A 23,799-nucleotide genomic window follows, 5' to 3' on the forward strand; every position below is an offset into this window, starting at 1 on the left:
GGTAAAGTTGAAATCATCCCTTCGTAAATTTTACGGACGCCATCACGAGTTGCTTGACCGTTAAGGAATAACCGTTTCACAAATGATATCGGATATGTTCCTTACGTCGTAACTACAATCCCCTTCCCTTTAATGAATGTGACCTACCGAATTAGACTATTTACCGGATTTGTAATCACATAAGCAACACGACGGGTGCCACATGTGGAGCAGGATCTGCTTACCCTTCCGGAGCACCTGAGATCACCCCTATTTTTTGGTGGGGTTTGTGTTGTTTATTCTTTAGTTTTCTATGTTGTATCATGTGTACTATTGTTTTTCTGTTTGTCTTTTTCATTTTTAGCCATTACGTTGTCAGTTTGTTTTAGATTTATGAGTTTGACTGTCCCTTTGGTATCTTTCGTCCCTCCCTTCTTTTACGAAGGAATTATTTTAACTTCACTTTTTGACACTCTTGAGTTAAAGCTTTCTTGTGAGTAGCAACCCTCTATCAAGGGAATCATGATAGGAAATCAAGCGCGGGACTATCATATCAATTGGGAGATGTGTACTGCTGGAATGATGTTACATAGAAATAAAGCTTTAATGATTTCTTTTGACGTAAAGTTGTGTTTTCAACCGACCTTTGTCGTTAATTTCTAAATATAAGTCACGATATGAAGAAGTTTGAAAAGGGGTAATGATAATAGTGTTGTGCTACTGTGATGAATACCTAACGGCTATTATATAAATAGCAGTAACTTAGTAAAAGAGACAAAGTACAGAGTTGGTGATGTATAAAGACGCTGACCATGACTGCGTCTAAGTCGAGTAGTAGAGTTGAAAATATTTATCACATTCACAAGCTACAGGAAGGAATAGATGGTGTCACAGTTCACAAATGTCGATTTTTGTTCGAGTCAATTTGTCAATGTTTATGATTTATTGAAACTGATTGTATATGTATATATTTTGGAGCTAAAAAAGGTAACAAGGAACACTGTTTTATATTTCTACTGTTTGACTGGTTTGCTGGAGGTGTTTCTCTTTTGTGTCACTCTTTTGGCTTCTGGTACCAGTATATCTTCTACAGTACACTATCAGAAGTATACCAACGACCAGCATAAACGTCAAAGAAGCAACCGAAATGGAATAAATAGATATTGGCTTGAGGCTTGAATCTAAAACATATACAACATTTAAATACAATGTTATCTTTACCATAGTCATTAATCGCTATTTATATGTTAGATACGCGAGATGGATTTTCTAGTTATCTCAACAGATGCACGTCACTTCTTGTATCGCATTGCATATTCATATATGCATGTGCCATAGTGATTATCACGTAAAATTTAACAACTTGCCATTGAATTGGAAATAGTATACTAGACGGTGGAACTAAATACACTTGAATAGATAATTAAATGCCATTTTGCTATTTTTGAGGCAAAAATATAATGTTGTGCACGTAGAATTCAGACTTAGCTGTTGTGCACCTTGTAGTATTCAATGAGCAAACATATAATAATGATTGAGTTGTCAACTGTTGACACGTGCTTTAAACTTTGTAGGTTAAGAAATTTTACTTATCATTTCTTATACAAAAGTTATTTTTAACACTTATGTACACTTACCGTTGTGATCTCTGTTTTCTGTGGTTTTGAGTGACGGTTTTATAGTTGTATCTAAAAATGAAAGTAATCATACACTGCTTAATTAGTATTGTTAATGTTTAAACACGTATCGTATTGTGTGTTTGAAGTTAAAAAAAATGCTGTTGCATATTACTTAATATCTAATAGTATGCATATATTTGTATACTTGAATGAGAAGTTACTGTAGTGCTTATTAGTTTGTTCAAAATGGATATCGAACAAATATGTACACCTACCGTGTCGTTTTCGGAAGTTTGTTGTTTTGAGACGGTTGTATATATGTATCTTAAAATAGAAAGAACGCATACACTTCTAATATATTAATTGTTGAATGTGTTCAAAAACTGCTAGTAAAATTCTTTGAAGCTTGAATGTCATTTAAATGTTATTTAATTACTAAAAGTATATATACATTTTAAATACACATATTGTGCATCTGATAAAAGAGTTAAACCTTCTATAGTAAACGAATGCCATTAAATATGTACGTTTTATGCATCGTAACATACGAACACGACTGAGTCTCAATAGAAGCATGACATAATATAAGCCTAACAAACATGTCAACACGATACCCAACATTTGATTCTACACAATACAGTTTCCGATCGTTACAGTCCATTCTAGTCCACCCTATATTTTTTTACATAACGTTATCTTATTATGTTCTAGCGTGTCATTAATAAAGTAACGAGTGAAGTTATGATTATGGCAGTTCCAAGCTAGTCTTACAGCTAACGAAACATATCTTTGAAAACATGTATGTATGTCAATGAGGTAATAATCTAAAATTATTGCCAATCAACTTAAGTTTGCAATTGCAATTGTATGCTTTCAGTCAGATGCGACCGATTTTGATGTATAATCTACAAAAAAAGCTGCCCAATATTCAAAACGATTAGAGAAACGTTCATATTGTACTGTCTGTAACATTGAAGGAAGGCAATCATTTAAAATTTAACAAGCCATTACCAATCCGCAGTTTAGACAGGTTTGATTAAAATAAGGTTGTAAACGTCCATATGTAAACAGAATTAATAGAAATCCCAGTTTTTGACTAGTACGTACAATTCTAGATTTGAAAAAAAAAATAAATCTTCATTTAACCGACCCTTTTGCTGTATGACATTAGTTGATAGTCGACACAAAAAGTGAATTTATATTGAAATGATTTTAAAATATTATATTTGAGTATACGTTAAAACTACTCAGTATAAATAACTGCACTTTGCAAAGTATACTTCCAGCAATAGTCAAACAAAAGGTGTCTTTTTGTTTCTATCAGTTCTAAATCTAAAAAAAATAATATTTAAAAAAAAACATACTCCCTTAAAGTGTAATGACTTTTTATCGCAACGGACTTCACATTTGGAGATTTTTAGCGATTTCTCTAAACGTTTAGATAACACAAAGACTGAACTAGTTACATGCATAACATTATTATGATCTTAGATTTTATATATGTACAATACTTATTATTTGTTTGTTTGAAAAATTATCAAACAACGACATTAGGATATAACTTAATCTTCATGTAACATTTAATTATCTTTGAAATTCATTAAAATAGCCTTTGTAAAGCAAGTTGAACTTTTCGAGAAACATAGCTTATATCACCTAATTTATCATAAAACAAATACTATAAAAACACAGAAGACATTTCATATTTTGGATTCAATAATTACCTTCAACAAAGATATCCGTTGTGTTATTTAATGCAGCGGAAGTATTGGTACATCCTTTCACATGGTCGCATCTGAAATATAGATATACATAGATAAACAAAGCTGTGTTGAAAACATTTATTAACACCCAAAATATGCTAGTCATAGTGAAAATGTAGAGGATATTGTTCTGATCGTTGAGGTAATCCCTATTGTGACTCCATTAAGCAATCCAGCCGTAAATAAAATATTTAGGATCCTATATACATTCCCACGTTAGTAGGAATATGGTGGGGCTTTTTGCTGAAGGTCCTATTACATTACTCAAAGACATGACTTTGACCTAGATAGAATAAGGCTGTTTTTTCGATGGTGAGTATAATTTAGGGAACATTTCGCCATAAAGCACATAGTTGATACATATCAATGTTGCAGAGAATAAGACAAAAAACGATCAGACGAATACACCATATATCGGAATCAGTTAAATACACACAGTTTCACAACCAGCCATAAAAGTATCATGCATAAACCAAAAACACAATAACTAATGTGTTACAGAAAAATACCAGTCGTTACATTATAATGCATTATATTAATTCACTATTCCTTTAACCGCAAAACTAGATGTACATGATACATGTGATATATAGGTTTTTCATAGCAACAAACATATTAATTTAAGACATTTTAAGTTTGTTTAATATCGATGAGTTTACCTATTTGCCTATTTTTGACAACTGTTATTATGAATATATTTCCTTGGATGATCCTTATTGATCAATTAAAAATTATCTATATGGTGTCTGCAGTTTGTCAATTGTCTACACTTTCTTATATTTGTAATGTTGTATACAATTTTTGTTATTATTTTTTTTACAGAAATTACAAGTTTTGACGACAGAATCATTGAAAGAAACTACAACTGTATCAGACTAGATTAGGCTTTGTTTAATATCGTACTCAATGAAAAGAAAATTTATTATCGAAACACTTGTAATATTTCAAGAGAAGATTGCTTAACTCGAAGAAAATATAATTTTTTTCAGTTTTTTTTAATGCATTTTACTTGATTCTTGACGTTTTACTATATAACTTAATATGTTTGTTATCATATATTGTAAAAGATAAAAAACAAAAAAGAAGATGTGGTATGATTGTAACTTGAGCTTACTTTGTTAGATACAGTGATTATTTTTGTCTAAATCCAACCCTTTTATTACAAAAGTTTCCTGCGGATTGAAAATAAAAAAAATAATTGATTCTTTGAGTACATATATTTGATTTTGTTTATTTTTCGAGTTGGATTCTTAATGTACTATAAAACAAGAGCCGAAACATTATATAAGATAATATGTTTTATCAACTATTCTTATTAATCAAAAGAAATCTGGTTATGTTTATGTGTTTCATAGACAAAATGCTGGGTAGGTTTAAAGATAAAAAAAATATGATTTTCGAGAGATCTCTTTCCCTCGAAATATTTCAAAAACTGTTTCCTGTAAATTTATATACTGATAAGTATCGTTCATAATTTTCAGGTTGCAGTTATTTTTTTCCATGGAAAAAATCTGCCTACACCGCGGAGAAGCTTGTTCCCGATATGTGCCTCTTTCGAAAGGCATGTTTGTTATCGACTTCTTTTACAATGATCTGTACGCAAACACAGTTATAATCAAATGTGATGACCCATTGAAGTACGTTTGTGTACATTTAAAAGAAGAAAAAAATACACATTTCTTGATCAAAAACAGATTAACGGATCTATTGTAAGTTTGATTAATGGACAAGTCAATTTATTGTTAAAGTATATATTTTATTCATTTGTATAATTCTGTTATTTATTTTGGCTTTTGTTCAGTATTATGTCGTTTTGGTAGTTTTCATTTACCTCTCATGCACTGTACACGCACATGTTTCTGCACATCGTTTCCCGTATGTATTATTAGGACACGGCAGACAAGATTGTTTGTGTAAGGAAGCGTATCCAAGTCGACATTCTAAAAAAAATCATCACACAAAGCCGTGTTAAAAACAGTTAATAAACAAAAGAAATTACAGATTAAATACTAAATGTTTTATCAACAAGTTAAACTTCTATTTCTTGATGTAGTTAAGTACAATTAAATGCGTCTCTTACTTGACATATTGGTGATACATGAATAAAAAAAAAGGACATTCATTAAATACTTACTCCTGCATATCCCTTCTCTCATTTCGAAATTATCACAACAAAACCTAGAAATAAGTAAATTGATATATTCAAATATTGTTTACCATATATACCTAAAGCATGCATTATTATTACATAATAAAAACAAAACTAGCTAGATCAACCCGATTCTGTACAACTTATACAGCGATGCGTGAATAACAATATTGTTGTTAGAGTGTAACCTACAACCGGCATGAAAATGATATTACTGATTGAAAGCAATTTTTGTCTACTATTCTTTCAACTCCCTGTTGGTTTTACTTTTCTTAGTCACATGCATATATGCTGTTGTAAACTATTGATAGCACAGACTTACACCACGATCAAAATACTACACTTATATTTGCACGAATTATAATATGATTTTATCACGTCAAGGTGACATTTGTGCTGATTTTATACTTTAAACAAAAATGCCATATTTATTATTGGTGATTCGTGAATTTTCGTTGGTACCAAATAATGTGGATTGCAGAAAGCACGCATTTTCGTGGGTATCTGATTGCTTGGTTTTGTCCACTGCACACACATCCTATAAACAATTTGCAATTCGTAGTTTTCCTGTACGAACGAAAACCACAAAATTGATATTCTACGAACAAATTCAATCCACAGTAGATTAATTGCATAATGATAAAAGTTACAGCAACTATTTTTGATATCATTGCACTCTTTAACTTATTTCGATATCAAATGCGATAACCGTCAAATGAGATACATATATTATAGTTTACATATAACTTCAGAAGGGTTAGCACGTAAACTGATTGCTTCGGACATTGTATTTATAGAAAGAGGTCTTTTGCTTCCTATGATTTTCTGCACTCTCCTAGGATTAAAATATACGTCAAATTACGCACCACAAAAACGTTACTTTCATTTTTTGCCATAAAATCTATTTAGATAACGAAGGTGTCCAAAGTGTACTAAGTATCAGTACCAAAACCGTACGATTACACAACAATTTCAACAGCTCATTCATTTTCAAGTTTGAGTTCAACTCAAATACGTACGAATCTGCCTACATATAGCTAAGAATCATACAGTGGTGTTATGTAAAAAGACAAAAACCCGTGCAAATTTACATTACCCAAGTATACTATGATGATGCACAAATACAATAGTTTCCCTTTCTTGGTCTGGTATTTCATATATTTTAAGACATACTTTCGTTGAAATGTATGAGGAATAACATACAGAGTTATCAAGTCCGTAATGTGCCAAAAGTTATCTAGTAGGCGTTTCTCAAATAGCCAGTCATAAAAAGGTGGAAGAGCTACCATTTTTATATCAGTTTTAAAGTAACTCGAAAAATAAAAGGGAAGGGTAGACAGTTTTTGTTTCGATCGTTTTTTGAGATTTGCCTTATTTGCCTGATTCTTTCAAAGACTGACACTTGATCTTATATTTAAACATAACATGGTAAATTATTCTATTCAACGTAATGTAAGATGCCTGTGACTACTGGGACAAGTAGATTTCTCAAATGTTCTAAAACATGCCCCAGTCTGTAATATCTACACAATCAAAGATCAAAAATATGTTGTCCTTTTTCTGTGACCAGTAACATTTTCCATTTTATAACTCATTCATAGAATAAATATATGGCTTTATAACACCAAATTACTAAATCACATCTACTGAACACCTAGTAAAAGTAAAGAAAAACTTGTCCTTTTTAGAGATTATTACATTGCTTTGTTCAAAACTAATATAATAGGGGGAGGGTTGGGATACCACTAACATGTTTAACCCCGCAACATTATGAATGTATGTGCTTGTCCCAAGTCGGGAGCCTGTAATTCAGTGGTTGTTGTTTGATTAGAAGTTATCGTTTTGTTTTTCGTTCTTTTTTGTACATAAGTAAGGTCTTTAGTTTTTTTGTTTGATTTGTTTTACATTGTCATTGCGCGGCCTTTTATAGCTGACTATCCGGTATGGGCTTTACATATTGGTGAAGACCGTACGGTTACCTATATTTGTCAATAAGTGTGTCATTTTGGTCTCTTGTGGAGAATTGTCTCATTTGCAATCATACCACATCTTTTTTTATAACACTAGTTGTAATACTCCTACTTAGAATATGATGTACAAATATCTTACTGACGTGTTGTGAAACCACAATATATGACATAAAAGACAAAGTGCATATGTAACAACATAACATGCTGATTATCAAACAAATCAAACAAACGAGTTGATATAATTCATGTTATGAGAGATAACATCAATCTTATCAACACGATGGTGACGATATTTTTCAATATTATTCTAGAGGACAGCAAATTATTAATGAATATGTCAATGCAATAATAAAATACTAATACAGTAGTTTGATCAAGAGGCATAGAAAAGGAAATCACAAAGTCGATGTATGGATGTGATGGAACCTTTGAAAAGCATGACTTTAGACACATGTTTTGTTCAGAATTATTACAGCATTGTAGCACTTACCTTCCGTTATTATAGCATTCGCCACTTTTGCATAAGGTGTAACTAAATAAATCAATCAAGATAAACATTAACGAATGTTTGAAAAACACCATAGCTGAGACAATCTCCTCTTTTTCAAATGAATATTTAGTATTTAGAGTAGACTACAACAATTAATAGAATAAAAAAAGAATTACGAATTTGACTATATATTGTATCGGAAATGAAACCATTTCTATATAATAAAAACCAATTTCCGCATTCTAGCGTGTTTTTTTTTTTTGTATGATGTTTGTAGTTTTCTAAATAGGCAGTACATGTGATTTAATATGTAGTGCACCTACAATCAACATACATGTACGTCATTTGTACTTAAAATTACGTTTTAATCTGTTTTTTAAGAGTAGATGTTCTACATGTGGTCAACTTTGCCTTATACATGTAATACGAATTGATTTGTTTGCCTTTTGCAAACGTTCTATCCTGCTATATTTTGTGTTTGCTTTGTCTAGTCGTTTACCTATAATTAATCTATTGTCGTTGGTTGACTTGTATGTCATATAATGTATATGTTGATATTTAGTTTTGTAATACAATCGACTAATTTTTTTTTTCGTATTGCTTGGATTTTCATGGTTTGAAATTAGAATTGGGTTTGCACATAGCTGAAGGTCGTTCTACTTCATTCTGTTATTCCGTTGGACATTGTACCACATATACATAATAAGTTGACCTGATCGTCCATTAAATTGATAAACATATTATATATAGATGTAATACAATTCTATACAATTTTTCCTTCAGTATGATGGATCTTTTACATCAAGAAGCAATTTATCAAGTTTATATTTTATGAAAAATAAGTTAGAACTTGCACCGCCGATCTCGTGACAAATTGTCTGATCTAAAACTAGAAGGCCTTCAAGTACACCTTAGTGATAATAAAAGTATTGAATCAAATAAGATTCACATTAAGCAGATATATATTATTCAACGTGATGATGTGCAAATAAACCATCCCCTCAAATAGACCTACAGAGTGTACTTAAAAAAAGCTCGCAACTGTAGATTTAAAAGAAATAGACAAATTCCTATCAAAACCTACAACACGGTTGTAAATTTAGGAACAGTCCCTATAACTTAGAATATAATTAAATATTGATTTAAGGGTGTGAATTGTTGCACTTCCTCAAGTGACATAGATACAATGAATTTGGAAGATAACTTAAAGATATTGCAAAAACCCTCAGAATTTAAGAATACTTTGGTTACAAAACAAATGATAATGAGGTAGACTCTTACAGTTAGGACTCGTCGGAAGAAAGTAGAATTCCGCGTTTAAAAAAAATCATGGAGTACAAAAAACAAACAAATTTGCTACACTGGAAGAAGTCATCGACAAACTCATGTCGGATGCTGTTCATCTAGCTAACAATAAGTACTCATTGTTTTATTACACCTCTTCTAACGACACAAAAATGCCATACAATTATTGATCAACTGAGGTGATGTTGTATTACAACCAGCAGATTGTACAAGAGTCTTGACCATAGCCCTTTCTTCCGAGTTTAGTTACGCCATTATATCGGCGTTACAAACCACTCAAAATGACGGCCACATAAATAAAGATACACTCATATATTCAAAACCAGAGAACGCTAAACGCGGACGACCATATTTCTTCCAAAAGTACACAAGTTTGTCAACCCAGGTAGACACTTGGTATCATCAAGCGGTCACCGACTGAGAGCATTTCGAAATTTGTAGACTTATATTTAAAATCTCATGCAGAATATCTTCCTTTTCACATTCACTACTCCACAGATTACCTTCGTTAATGATATACACGAACGGTCTGGCTGCAAAAACTTTTGAAATCGCCTCGTTGTATACCAACATACCTCCTGACGACAAAATACATTCATGTAAATAAACATGGAACTAGCGCAACATTTCAGAACCAATAACCGAATGTTTCGTCTAGGTGCTTACTTTGGTTCTATCAAGTAAATATGATGCATATCAAAGAGTTTCAATTAGAAATACAGTTTTTTGCATCTTAAGGTTGGATTGCAAAAAATATGTTTTTATAGAAAAAATCAATCAATAATAATTTGAAAGAAAAGTATACACCATGATACCAAATAAAAAGAAACAAAACGAGTAAAAACTTCAGTTACTACTCATATAAGATAAGACTGAGCAGAAGGAATTCCATTAACAACTGGCCGTAAAAACTTGGTTTCCCAAGAAAGTATACATTGTAGTACTGGCAGGAAATCCGAAATCGCCAATGAATATGATTTAAGAATACATTTTAGTATTCAGCATTTTGCAGTTGATATACAGGATTTATTATCAAATTCACACAATTGAGATTAAGCGAAAAAAATCAACTCAGAAAATTAAGGGCACTAAGTATAATGTGTAAGTAAGAATTATGCCGTATGATCTATGCTTTATCAATCAAAAAACTAAATAAAACAAGCGAGACAATCCAAACAACAACCAATAAACAAAATACAGTAGCTAGCTTCTACAAATGTAGGCGCACTCATCCTACACTCCGAAAACCGTGACCAGTATTGTAAAGCACATTGTGAAATATGTACAAAAATAAAGATTGACATAAATCGACACAAACACAAAGGCGCAAATAACAGTAACTGACAAACAGAGTACTTTTAAAATTGTAATTGGAAATGGTAATGGGTAATGTGTCGAAGAGACAACAAAAAAGCCAGTCAATGTCTTCGAATGGTGTTCAATGCTGCAAAAAAATTCCCGCAAATGGAGTCGTCGTTCAGCTGGCCCCTAAACAAAAATGTATACTAGTTCAGTGATAATTGACGTCATACTAAACTACTGTATATATACCAAAAACTAAAGTTAAAATTCAAACACGACTAGCAAAGGCCAGAGGATTCTCACTTAGGACAAGCGCAAACATTTTAAACAGAGTTTAAAGAGAACAGTCCATGTTGAATTTGTAAGCAAACCATGCTGTTCCAGACTTAAACATCAATTTGTATCATAGATTAAGTAAACAAATGTTGAAACAAAATATAATCAACGCGTAATTTCAGATTTTGTGCTCAAACTAAAGCTTCCATGAAATTATCTTTAAGCGTTTGTCCTGCTATATACCTGGTGTCATTTTGCTGAATGAGTCTATTACAGATGTAATTTTATATGAAATTTAACTATATTGGTTTTCTAAATAAACTTTTTTTAATATTAAAGTAAGATGACAATTATTTATGATGATCATTTGAAAAATACGAGAGCATCAAAAAGTTTAGACATAATACTGAAATCATGTCAGGATAGGCTACATACTAATATATAATTTGTCTGCAAGCTAGTCATTATCAAGCACTTAAATCGATCGATTATAGACAATATTATTGTTTGAAAATATGGTACAATGCAGTATCAAGGACTATGTTGTTAGATTAATATATATTTCCTGATTATTCTAATAGGTCGTCATTGTTCGTCCTGGTTCTGTCAAGTGCAGATTGTTTAATATTTGAAATTAATGCTGGGAGTGATTGCGTATTGTTAAAATACAGCTGATCATGTTAACAATATATAAATAAGTCACTTGGCTTACACACGATTGTTCGTTCAATCGGAATTGTTTCCGTAGTTTGTAAAATTCTTCCTGTTTCAGTTTGCATGATAATAAATTTTTCAATGAATATTTTGAATAAGAACAAGTTACACATTTAATTCGAATTTCAGTTACAGGTTAGATACAGATTAGTAAGTAAAAAAGAATACACATTCAACTAATGCTAATTTTGATTAAAAAAACTATACGCCAGACGCACCTTTACTTTTTTTAAGTACTCATCAGTGAGGCTCGAATCCAAAAAGGGTAAAATGATCAGATATAGTACTAAATACAGGTGCATTCAGCTTTAAAATTTAAGAAATTAGACTAGTGTGATCTACATACATCTTTATTGCTAGACACTTTGAAGTACATTTGAAAAAACGTATTGTTCATCTATGATATCGTATGTACTAGCACACTTTTTCAAATGTTCACCGTTTTTAAATTTTAGTATTATTCCTTTTTCTGTTTCGCTTGTTTTCTTGGTATTTCTTAAAATGATGTCAACTGCGGTTTCTTTCTTCAAAATACATACCGCTGACATGACGAAGAGTAGGAACAATACACCGGCACACACTATATAAATCATGATATGCTGATTTGACCCTTCAATATAAAAGTTAATCGTTATACCCAATTACAAACACTAAATGTTTACAATAAATCAACACACAAGAGGAGATTTTGTATGATTTCAAACAAGAAAACTATTGCTCGAGGATAATGTTGATGTAAGCATTTATAAATCATTATACTACACATACCTTTAACTATCAGCACATTATTCATTTAGTTATAACAGTTCCGGAAAGAGCTAATTATGAAGAACAACGAGAAAAAAAAAACGATATTCAATGTTTACCTCTGCATTATACATGTTATATTAAGATTTATTTTGTGTAAATTATTGGTACTTTACTAAGATTTCATTTTGAAGTATGTTAAGTGAGCCATACATTCTTCCATATGAAAATAAAGTAAACGTTTGATAATTGCTCACAAATTGATCGTCTAGAATATATAAAATTGACATTATAAAAAAATCGTTTAACGGAAAAGATCATAACAAGGATGATCCACGAATAGAACACTACCGTGTTCATAATTTGATAAATGTTTATCAATTGTTTAAATAGCTGCATGCTGATGTTTTTTTTCAATGTTTTCAAATAACATTGAATTGCATCCTGTATTTGAACTATTTAGTTTTAGAATTTAGAACTTCGGATATTTTGATACAATTATCCCAAACACTTCCGTTACTCGAGTATGTACTTAGCACAGGTGTCTGGCGGTGAAAGAAAAATCATGACATTGATAATCAAGTACTTCTTTAACAGATAGCAAATACAGCAAACATAGCACATTCTACCAATTCATAGAAAAGAGGAAACCAACGAATTAGTTTACACGTCAAATAAAGGGGTCGATGTTTCAATGAAAAAAAAATGTCTTCTTTTTTACCCGACACACGTTTTTTTTTTAAACAACATATAAGTTGAAAATCCTTAAACATGTTAAATGAAATGACATTTTGAACTTAAATATAAATTAACTTAACATAGTTCATCGTTTCTCATATCATTTTTTTTTTTAATTGATATTAGTTGAATCCCTGTGCATGTTTCAATCACTTTAGTAGTTTAGGTATATTTAAAGTGTATTTACTATTGAACGCTCTACGAAAAGTATATGCATGTAATGCATGTTACACTTGTTTGTTGATTGACTTTTTATTTTGATATGTGCTTTGTCTATATGGATTTTTATGTTTCTTTGTTACATATATGACGTGGCTCTGTACTTATACTTTCCGTCATTGTGTTATTGTAACATGGTAAATGTAGGTCTTTTTGTCTTTAAACATGATTTGTCTATATGCCATTTTGTGCTACTTTAGTACATATTTGTATGTTTTAGTGATTAAGACTTTAACACAATGTTGACTGCTGCATTATTGACATTTATACCTATTAAGTCAGTTTTTGTTTGTTATCGCATCATTGCCAATATTATGAAATTTGATGCGACCTTCATACAAGTGAGATGTTTAGCTAGCTATAAAACAAGAAAAACCAGGTTCAATCTACCATTTTATATATAAGAAAATGCCCGTACCAAGTCAAGAATATGACAGTTGTCATTCATTCGTTTGATGTGTTTCAGCTTTTGTTTTTGCCATTTGATTAGGTACGTTCCGTTTTGAATTTTCCTCCGAGTTCGATCAGTATTTTTGGGATTTTACTTTTTGGTTAATACATATGGAGACAATTTGTTGATCAATTGTATACATTATTCAATATATACAAAAAGCGATTTCAGATAGTTATGTTCACTGTCACACGTGAGTATTACCTTTTTTGATAACAAAGTGGGAACTCCTGTGTTCATCTACCTTATTATAATATGACTTTTAAATGTACACTTACATGATTAAAAATCAAGTATAGGTAATAAAAATAACAGAATCAAAACAATTTAATACTGTTTTTTTTTAATTTTGTTTTAAGCATAAATGCAATGCATTATAAATGTTAATGAAATCATCAATGATCATTCGCAAGGTTGCTATGAATTTATGTGTTTGTGTTTGAGAGGTAGAAACAGATGTAGCTCTATGCTCATTATGCTGGACAAAATGTAATAGAAAAGGGGGACGAAAGATACCAGAGAGACAGTCAAACTCATAGATTGAAAATAAAGTGACAACGCCATTGCTAAAAGAAAGACAAACAGACAAATAATAGTACATAAGATAATTGGCTGCACATACACTCTGTTATATCCCTTGGTCCATGTTTAACACACTTATTATTTAGTCTTTTCTTATTGGCTCAGTAAAATTAGTAATTTATGTTAAACCAAGAATGAACCATGAATCAATGGCAAAAAGTTGATCTTAGTTTTCGCATCCATAAAAAAGCAACTTATTGACACACTCTGTCCACGTTTGATAATTCAGATCCCGTTTTGTTCTAATCCCCCCGTTTTGAATCAGCATGCAGACACATGCTAAAGGAAGGAATAGATAGAGTCACAGTTCCCTAATCGCTAATTATATGTTAGATACGCGAGATGGATTTCCTAGTTATCTCAATAAATGCTGATCACTTCTTGTATCGCATTGCATATTCATTCATGTATGTGCCATAGTGATTATCACGTACAATTTAACAAACTTGCCATTGAATTTGAAACAGTATATTAGACAATGAAAGTAAATACACTTGAATAGCTGATTAAATGCAATTCTGCGATTTTGGTATCAAAATTATAATTGTGTGCACGTATAATATAAATTGAGCTGCTGTGTGCCTTGTTGGAAACAATAAGCAAATATTTAATAATGTTTAAATTGTCAACTGTTACACGTACTGAATAATTTGTAGGTTAGGAAATTTTGCTCATCATTTCTCATACAAAATGCCTATTTAACAAATGTATACCCTTACCGTTGAGCTCTCTGTTTTCTGTTGTTTTGAGTGACGGTTTTATAGTTGAAACTAAAAATATAAATTATTAAAACAATGCTTATGTAATATTGTTAATGTGTAAACACGTATCATATTGCTTGTTTGAAGTAAGAAGAAAGTTTCTGCATTTTACTTAATATCTAATAGTATGCATATATTTGTATACTTGAATGAGAAGTAGTGCTTATTAGTTTGTACACAAATGTATATTGAACAAATATGTATACCTACCGTTGCGTTTTCTGAAGTTTGTTGTTTTGATTGACGATTGTATAGATGTATCTTAAAATAGAAAGTAAGCATACACAATATGAAAAACTTTCATTATATCAACTGTTGTATGAATTTAAAAACTGCTTGTAACATTGTTTGAAGCTTGCATGTCTTTTAAATGTTGGTTATTTACTTAAAGTATTGATATTTGTAAATGCATGAATTATACATCTGTTAAATTGAATGAAACCATCTATAGTATACGAGTGTCATTAAATGTGTACTTTTCAGTCATCGTAAAATACGAACACGACTGAGTCACAATTGAAGCATGAAATATTATGAGCCGAATAAACATGTCAGCACGATACCCAACATTTGATTCAAAACAATACAGTTCTTGTCAACCCTATGATTCTAACCATAACGTTATCTTGTTATATTCTAGCGTGTCATTACCTAAATTACTACTAAATTTATGATTATGGCAGTCCCAAGCTAGTTGTTCAGGTAAGGAAACCTAGTTTCATCAGCCATTGATTTCAACGACATTAAGATATAACTTAATCTGCAATTTATATTTTTTAATCTATCAAAAGATCCTTTGTAAACCAAGTTGATCTTTTCGAGAAACATAGTTTATAACAACAACAACAACAACAACACTACTTTATTTTAAGAGGGTTAGACAGTTAGCTATATAACTAATCTTCCCTGAGGCCCTCATCATGAGAAATCAAACAAAATGCAAACATATACATTGCATACATTAGTATAAAAAGTCAAGTATGATAATAATGTTTAATACAACTTGATAAAATGTGATGAAAAAAAAATAAACATGATGACATGATCAGTTTTTAATATTATTGATATAGCTAGGTTGATTTCAATAAATGATCTGTTATTTTGTATTTGAAAGAATTAACATTTGTAATATTTCTTAACGGTATTGGCAAATTATTCCACAAGAATGGTCCAGAATACATAAAAGATTTTTTGAACAATTCTTTTTTTGGTTTAGGGAGTATGAGGTTTCCTTGAACAGCATTTCTCAAGGGGTATGGATTTCTGTCTGAAACATAATGAAACTTGTTAGTAAGATATGATGGGGCATCATTTTTAAATGCACTTAAATGTCATCACTAACTTATGATATTTTATTCTCTGTTCAACTGTCATCCAGTTTAAATGTTTGAATAAGGGTGCAGAAGGAGCGAATGGGTCTGTTTCTAGTATTAATCTAGCAGCCCTCTTTTATAATTTTAATATCCTTTTTAAACCCTCACTGCTACAACTACTCCACACTATACAACAATAATCAATTAGTGGCAAGATATAACCATTATAGAATAATTTTCTGCAGTCTAGATTTAGAAATTTTTTAATCTTTAATAGTAGATATAGTCTAGATGATATTTTTGAGCAGATCACATCAATTTGGTTTGTCCATGTGAGGGAAGGGTCAATTTTAATGCCTAAAAGACTTTCACATGTGGAAGATTGTATCACTTGCTTGTTAATAGTTAAACAACTCACATTGTAATGTGGCATTGCTCTTTGCTTCGTTCCAATAATCATATATTTTGTTTTATTTTTATTGATGAACATATTGTTATCATTGCACCATTCCTCTACACCATGTAAATCTTCTTGTACCTTTGACTGTAGAGTTTGATAACAATTACCAGAAAGATGTAAAGTTGAATCATCGGCATATAAATCAGTGCAATAATTTTGCATATAAATAGGAAGGTCGTTTATGTATAATATAAACAGAAGGGGGCCTAATATGGAGCCTTAGGGGACACCATACTTGATATAAAGTTTTTCAGAATGAGCATTACCAATTTGTACTTGTTGAGTTCTTTCATTCAAATATGATTTAAAAAAAGAAACAGCAGTATTATCAAATCCATAAATTTCAAGTTTTTTACAGAGAATATCATGATCTACTACATCAAAAGCTTTCTTTAAATTCAACAGGACTGCTAAGTTGATATCACCATTATTCATATCCTGTATCCATTTATCTATGATATTGATAAGGGCAGTTTGGCAAGAGTGTTCTTGTCGAAACCCAGACTGTGCTGGGTGTAAAAGATCTAATCTTTTTAGGTAGTCATACAAATGTTTTGAAACATGCTTTTCTAAAACTTTTGATAAAACGGGAAGTACAGAAATTGGTCTATAATTTGTTGCCATGAAGTTTTCACCAGCTTTAAAAACAGGGGTTACTCTTGCATTCTTTAGAACACTGGGTAATGTACTTGTATCTATTATTCTGTTAAAAATGTAAGTTAAAGATGACGTTATGAAAGGAGCACTCAATTTTAAAATTTTTGGTCCTATGCTATCAGATCCGGTGGATTTATTAATGTCAAGTTTGATCATCTCATTAAATAGACCATTTATTGTGACTGGTGGAATTGAAAATTTTACTTGTTCTGACTTAGTAAATTTCTTTTGTACAAATTGATTAAATTTTGCATAATCATTAGTTTTGCTCATACATCTGTCAGTCCTCAGGTTTTCAACACAAGATGTAAAAAACTTATTAAAAACATTACAACTGTCACTGACATTATTAGTTTTAACACCATCTTCATTTAAAAGTTCATATGGCTTTTCTTGTTGGGATGGGTTGAGACTTCGAATACATTTCCAGAAATCTTTAGAAGCTTTTGAATCTTTTACCATCTTTGAATAAAAATTTCTTTTTGATTGATCGATTATGTGTTTTGTCCTGTTTCGCCAAAATTTGAACTCAGACCACATTCCTAATTTATGGTATTTCTCTCTCATTTTTCTGGCATATGCAATTTCATTATTGAACCATTCATTTTATAGTATTCAATTTATCATAAAAAATTACTATAAAACACAGAACCTTCATATTGGTTTTCACTAGTTACCTTCAACAAAGATATCCGTTGTGTTATTTACTGGAGTGGAAGTATTTGAAATACATCCTTTTACGTGGTCGCATCTGAAATATAGATATACATAGATAAACAAAGCTGTGTTGAAAAAATAGATATTTACACCCAAGATAGGCCAGTTATAGTGAAAGTATGGAGAATGTTGTTCTCTTCGTTGAGTTAATCCCTGTTGGAACCCCATAAAGCAATCCAGTTGTTAATACTTAGGATCCTATAGACTTTCCTACGTTAGTTGCAGTAAGTTGTGTTTTTTGCTGAAGAACCTATTACATTACTCCAAGACATGACTTTGACCTAAGGACTGGTGAATCTGGCGTTATGGCAAAGATAGTATACGGCTGATTTGTAGCTAGTGATTTTGATTTAGGAAACAGTTTGTCATAAAGCACATAATTAATACATTTCAATGTTGCAGAGAATAAGGAAAACACAGACTAGACAAATGCATCATCTACTGGTATCAGTTTATAACAAACAGTTTCACAACCAGCCATAAAAAATAATATAAGTTCAATCATTTAAACATGTTAAAATAAACAATAAAAATGTAATTTGCAAAAAACGAATTTGCACTACCTTTAGTTACAAAAAGAAATATATAATTATTTTATGGCAACAAATATAGTAAGAACTTTTAAGATTTGTTTTATCTTGATGAGCATGATGAGTTAATTCCAGTAAAAATTGGCCTTGTTTTAAAGACTGTTTTTATTATTATATGTCATTGGATTGTCCATGTTGGTCAATTAAAAATTACTTGTATGGTCACTACAGTTTGTCAATTGTCTACACGTTCTTATATTTTTGATGTTCTATACAACATTGCTTAATATTGTACTGTTTAAAAGAAATGAATGATCGAAACACGTGTAACATATGAAGACAGGATTGCTTAACTTGCACAAACAATATTTTTCTAAAGTAATTTACTTGATTTTCTCAATTTTACCATGTAACTGAATATTGATGGTATCAGATATTATATTTGTATTAAAAGTTCATTTCTGATTAAGCTTACTTTATTACATACAGTGATGCCTTTTTTAAATTTTTTTAATCTTGCCCTTGTATTTCAAGTTTTCCTGTGAATTGAAAATTTAAAGATAAAAGAGAGACGAAAGATACCAAAGGGACAGTCAAACTCATAAATGATTCTTTGAGTACAAGTATGTTAGTTTTTGCATTGTTCAAGTTGAATTTTTAAATGTCCTAAAACAAGAGCCGATTTCTATAAAAGCTAAAACGTTTAATCAACTATTATTAAATAAATCGAGAGGAGCTAGTATGTTCGTTTGTTAAATGGACAAAAATTTTGAATAGGTTTAACGATATACACAGTTTATGATTTTCTAGATATATTTTTTTCCAATGATCATTAACTCGAAATAATTCAAAAACTGTTTCCTGTAAATGTTTGTACTGATAAGTTACTAATATTACAACACATGGTTATCTAAAAAAATTTTCAATTTTTTTAATTTTCAAATTAATTCAATGTTTCCTCGTTCGTAATTTTCAGGTTGCTGATATTGGTTATTGTCATGGAAAAATACTGCCTCAAACATGGAGAAACGATTTACAAATATATCACAACATCTGTGTTTAAGCAAACAAAGTTTCAATAAAATCGAATGACCCACCTTCTGAAATGTGTGAATGGTTTCAAGGCAGACTGAATGTTGAAACTGTTGTCCATTCAAGAACATGCACTACATTGTTAAAAAAAAGCCTGACCGAAACCAGATTAACGGAACCATTGATATTCTGATGTATGGAGATATCAATGCAATGTTATAATTCACATTTATTAAATTTTCAATTGCTATTATTATTTCTGCTTTTGTTCAGCCTTATGTCGTTTGGTATTTACCATTTACCTCTGTGTCGCTATACATGAACATATCCCCGCACATCGTTTCCAGTATGTATTGTTAGAACATGGCACACATGATTTTCTGCTGAACGACGTGTACCCAAGTCGACATTCTAAAAAGAGCAGAACATACATGTTGATAGGATTTACAATTTAAATTTTAAATCAGTTATCGGTTTTTGTGATAATGCTACTGCTTCCATTATTCTACTTCGTCAGTTACAAATATTTGTTGTTTTTTTTTGGATTATCGGTCTTCTCATGTGATTGATTAACCTTTAATCCTCTTAGGGAAACGAAAACGCTTTTTAGCAACAGAAAATAAATATCTTTATCGAACATGCCCATCCCCCCTTAATTTGATAGAATTCAAATATATAGAGACTGTCATTCAAGAAAAAAACTGGAATCGTAATTAAGTGGATAACTTGGAAGCTATTTTTTTACATACAAACATGTATAATTAATTACAGTTTTGTTTTTATCTTGGTAGAAGTAACATCTGATATCTAGCGTTAGGAGCTTGATTTTGCAGCAAATTTCGCTACGCTTAGATTATATATTTGCAGTTAACAGATCTAATAAAATCGTTTGATAGCATTAGCCTCTTGTTTCAGGGATTGAATTTACTTCAATTGGTCCAGTTCATTATAATTAAATGCATTCCTCAATCGCTCTCTTCGACGATAAATGAACATCAATGTACATAAGACTTACCCACGCATATATTTTTTCTCATTTCGAAATTATCACAACAAAACCAGTCGTTGCTGTAAATTAAAAAAAAAAATAGTTGTATTTGTATTTATTCATATACATGTATTTTGTTTCTAAAACAATGCATTATAACTAAGTATCGTTAAATGCATTAATAATTGAAACAGTCGAACCGAAAATGTAGATGTTAAACCGCCGCGATGCATGAACGTCCTAATGCATATATGAAAATAACCAACAACTGGCATCTAAGTAATATCAATACTTGTTAACTCGTTTTATATAACACGTATAAGGTTGTTTCACATCTAGATGACATTTTTTATGATTTGTAATTTTCCAAAAACAAAAATCCTGATTTATTAAGTGATTAACGTTTCATTACTATAAAATCAACAACGCATAACTAATTTCATCGCATTGTGTTCTTTAGAATACTCTTAATCATTCAAGTAATGTCAAATATCAAATACGTTAGAGGTCAAGTTAAATGCAGTATAGTTTAACTCTAGCAGAGAAAGCAAACTGATTCCAACATTTGAATGATTGCGTGGTATATTGTTATTTAAGAGAGAGCCTTTCGCTTCCTCGGTTTTTTATCACTTTCGGGGTATAAATATCAACAATATCAACATTCAAGGGTAGATCCGTTATTTAACCAAAGATTATCTAGTGTTATTCCGGAAAACAGGATTTGCAAAAAAATATTCTTAAAACAAGTCTTAATCAGAAGGAGGATAACTTTAAGATGGGAAGGTACAGTGTAAAGTGTGTGTTTTTTAGGTCGAGTATAAAATGTTTCTCATTGGCAATATGGCACTTACTCATATTTGTTAAATAAGTCTATTCGAAGTAATAAAAATGTAGTTGCTGAATGTGCCAAATCAATTTATCAAATTCCCCACAAAAAAACACCAGATCTTGCATATCTTCACTATCAAGCATGATTAAGAGTTCTTAATAGTTATTATATACCTGTAACACTTACCTGTCGTAGTGGTGACATTCACCACTTTTGCATAAGGTGTAACAAAATATGTCAATCAATAATAGCATTAACAAGTGATTGAAAAAAAACATAACTAAGACTTTATCCGTCTTCTTTAATGGAATATTTATCAGATAAGTTAACCATGTTAAACTACAATCGAAATGTTTTCTTTGTTGTTGAAACATGCATTTGGATGAAACAAAAATTATGAATTTCACTATTGACTTTGTCGGAAATCAAGCCATTTTCCGCAGTGAAAACATACTTCCGCTTTCTATTACGTTCTGTGAAAAGCCGGAACTATTTTTTTTATGTTTGTATTTTTAGTAAGTAGTATATATGATTTTATATACGGTACATTATATGATCATCATCATAATATGTTGTTAGTTTTATATTACAATATATAAAGCAGTAGATATTTCTTACATGTATGTGGTCCACTTTGCCTTTCACGCAAATATATTCTTTGATATTTGAAATAAAAAATCTACAAGGTTTTTACATTACTGCTCCCCGTACATAAATGGTAAAATGTAAGTCATTTGATATGTATAAAATTAAGAATGGAAATGAGGAATCCTAGTATCTCAAAGAGATAAAAATCCGATTAAACAGCAGATAACAGCCGAAGGCCAACAATTGCATGAAATGGTCCTCGAGAAGATCCTGTACCTGGAGGTAGGCCTTAGCTGCTTGCTTAATAAAAATGTGTACTAATGTAGTAAAAATGGACGTAATACTAAACTCTAAAACATATAAATGAGCTTTTACAACATGCACTAGCTGCAAATAGTGGGAAGAAGGCAGCCACATAGTTGGGGAATAGGCAAAACAATTATTCGCCTGTCCTTTACAAATGATACACATCATGTGCTCCCCTTCTATACAAACATCTCGTTTCTTTGAGTTATCTGTTTGTATAGTAGTGTAAATATCACCTCCGTACACGACATTGAAATTTGACAATTTCAAGATTTGTAAACGTTCTGGCTAAGTAAAACTGACAATCAGGTTGTAGCATAGGTCAAAGTGTTGAAAAATAAAAATACAAAAAAATTTAAAGAGACCCTGTTCGTTATCTTTATCAGACAGACTGTTTTTAAATCAAGAAAACTCCGTCCTTTATAACCTATCCTTGTGTAGTGTTCCCTTGCAGCATACTGTATAAAGTTGGTGTTTTTTTGTGTCGTAGCGATCAAACATGTCTGCTGGTGTATGTGCTATATTAAAGTATTGAGACATATTTAAAAAATATATTCAGATGCAAGGTCAAAAATTGTTTTATTTTTTAAACACCAACACATTACACCAATAGAAGGTATACAACGTGGAGAATAGACTTCGGATTTGAATTGTTTCACAAAATCAGACATGTTTGATTTCTTCATGCGGCCCTTATAGTGTAAAAGGAGTACCTGGAATGGGACTGAAAGCTAAAGACAGCACATGTTATATATAAGCACCATATGTGCAGTTTGTTAAAACCAATGCACGTCTGAATAAAGGTTCGGGATTTGTGAAATATGTATTTTATTTCGTTTGAAATAGGGCTTTTTCCCGTTTGCTATTTGTAGTAATTATTTATAGATGGGAACTAGTATAACTAGTTCGGATAGTGGTTTTGTAACAGTATGTACTATTTATAAATTTGATGTTAAGTGCATAAGGCACGAGGATTTTTTTGGCGGTTTTTACGATTAGGGTTTAATGGTACTATATACAGTTTGGCTTTTAAATGTTTTAGTATCGAAAGTGCTCGCAGTTACGTCAAACTGAAGTTGGTCACATTGGTATATATGCAGTTGCTGCTATGTGTATTGTACATACAGGCGTTGGAGGTATTAGACGAGGAAAAATAAACGATGCGAAAGAGGAACAATGTTATATGTCATGTATTTATATGTTGTTTCTATCGAAGAAATATGTACAATAAATTAAGATAAAGATTGAATCGCAAGAGAATATAATATGTTACTGCGAGCAACTAATCCTATATCTGTGTTTGTCTCGTTTATA

The 23,799-nt window shown here is 31.0% G+C and overlaps 1 protein-coding gene and 2 long non-coding RNA genes across 3 annotated transcripts; all 3 read right to left on the minus strand.

Annotated features, from left to right (window-relative positions):
* Positions 1-941: 941 nt before the first annotated feature.
* Positions 942-8,095, minus strand: LOC139485996 (uncharacterized). The gene is made up of 6 exons (XM_071270682.1): positions 7,971-8,095; positions 5,496-5,539; positions 5,193-5,301; positions 3,323-3,393; positions 1,617-1,667; positions 942-1,160 (listed from the first exon to the last, which is right to left on the minus strand). Exons 1-6 carry the CDS (start codon positions 8,060-8,062, stop codon positions 985-987), a joined length of 543 nt encoding a protein of 180 aa, XP_071126783.1. The 5' UTR covers positions 8,063-8,095; the 3' UTR covers positions 942-984.
* A 6,928-nt stretch (positions 8,096-15,023) lies between these two features.
* On the minus strand, positions 15,024-18,248 carry LOC139485997 (uncharacterized). Its single transcript, XR_011655446.1, has 3 exons — positions 18,173-18,248; positions 15,276-15,326; positions 15,024-15,074 (listed from the first exon to the last, which is right to left on the minus strand). It is a non-coding gene; the product is annotated as an uncharacterized lncRNA (long non-coding RNA).
* A 1,828-nt stretch (positions 18,249-20,076) lies between these two features.
* Positions 20,077-22,014, minus strand: LOC139485998 (uncharacterized). The gene is made up of 3 exons (XR_011655447.1): positions 21,778-22,014; positions 20,790-20,842; positions 20,077-20,185 (listed from the first exon to the last, which is right to left on the minus strand). It is a non-coding gene; the product is annotated as an uncharacterized lncRNA (long non-coding RNA).
* Between the last annotated feature and the right edge of the window lie 1,785 nt (positions 22,015-23,799).

Source organism: Mytilus edulis, chromosome 8 (genome assembly GCF_963676685.1).
Source record: "Mytilus edulis chromosome 8, xbMytEdul2.2, whole genome shotgun sequence".
In the NCBI taxonomy this organism is placed as follows: domain Eukaryota; kingdom Metazoa; phylum Mollusca; class Bivalvia; order Mytilida; family Mytilidae; genus Mytilus; species Mytilus edulis.

Excerpts from the sequence above, each read along its gene's own strand:
- LOC139485996 (XM_071270682.1), bottom strand. The coding sequence starts at position 8,062 with ATGGTGTTTTTCAAACATTCGTTAATGTTTATCTTGATTGATTTATTT. Across the intron at positions 5,302-5,495 it reads GAGAGAAGGGATATGCAGGA|AATGTCGACTTGGATACGCT; the intron begins GTAAGTATTTAA and ends GATTTTTTTTAG. Across the intron at positions 1,668-3,322 it reads AACGGATATCTTTGTTGAAG|ATACAACTATAAAACCGTCA; the intron begins GTAATTATTGAA and ends TTTCATTTTTAG.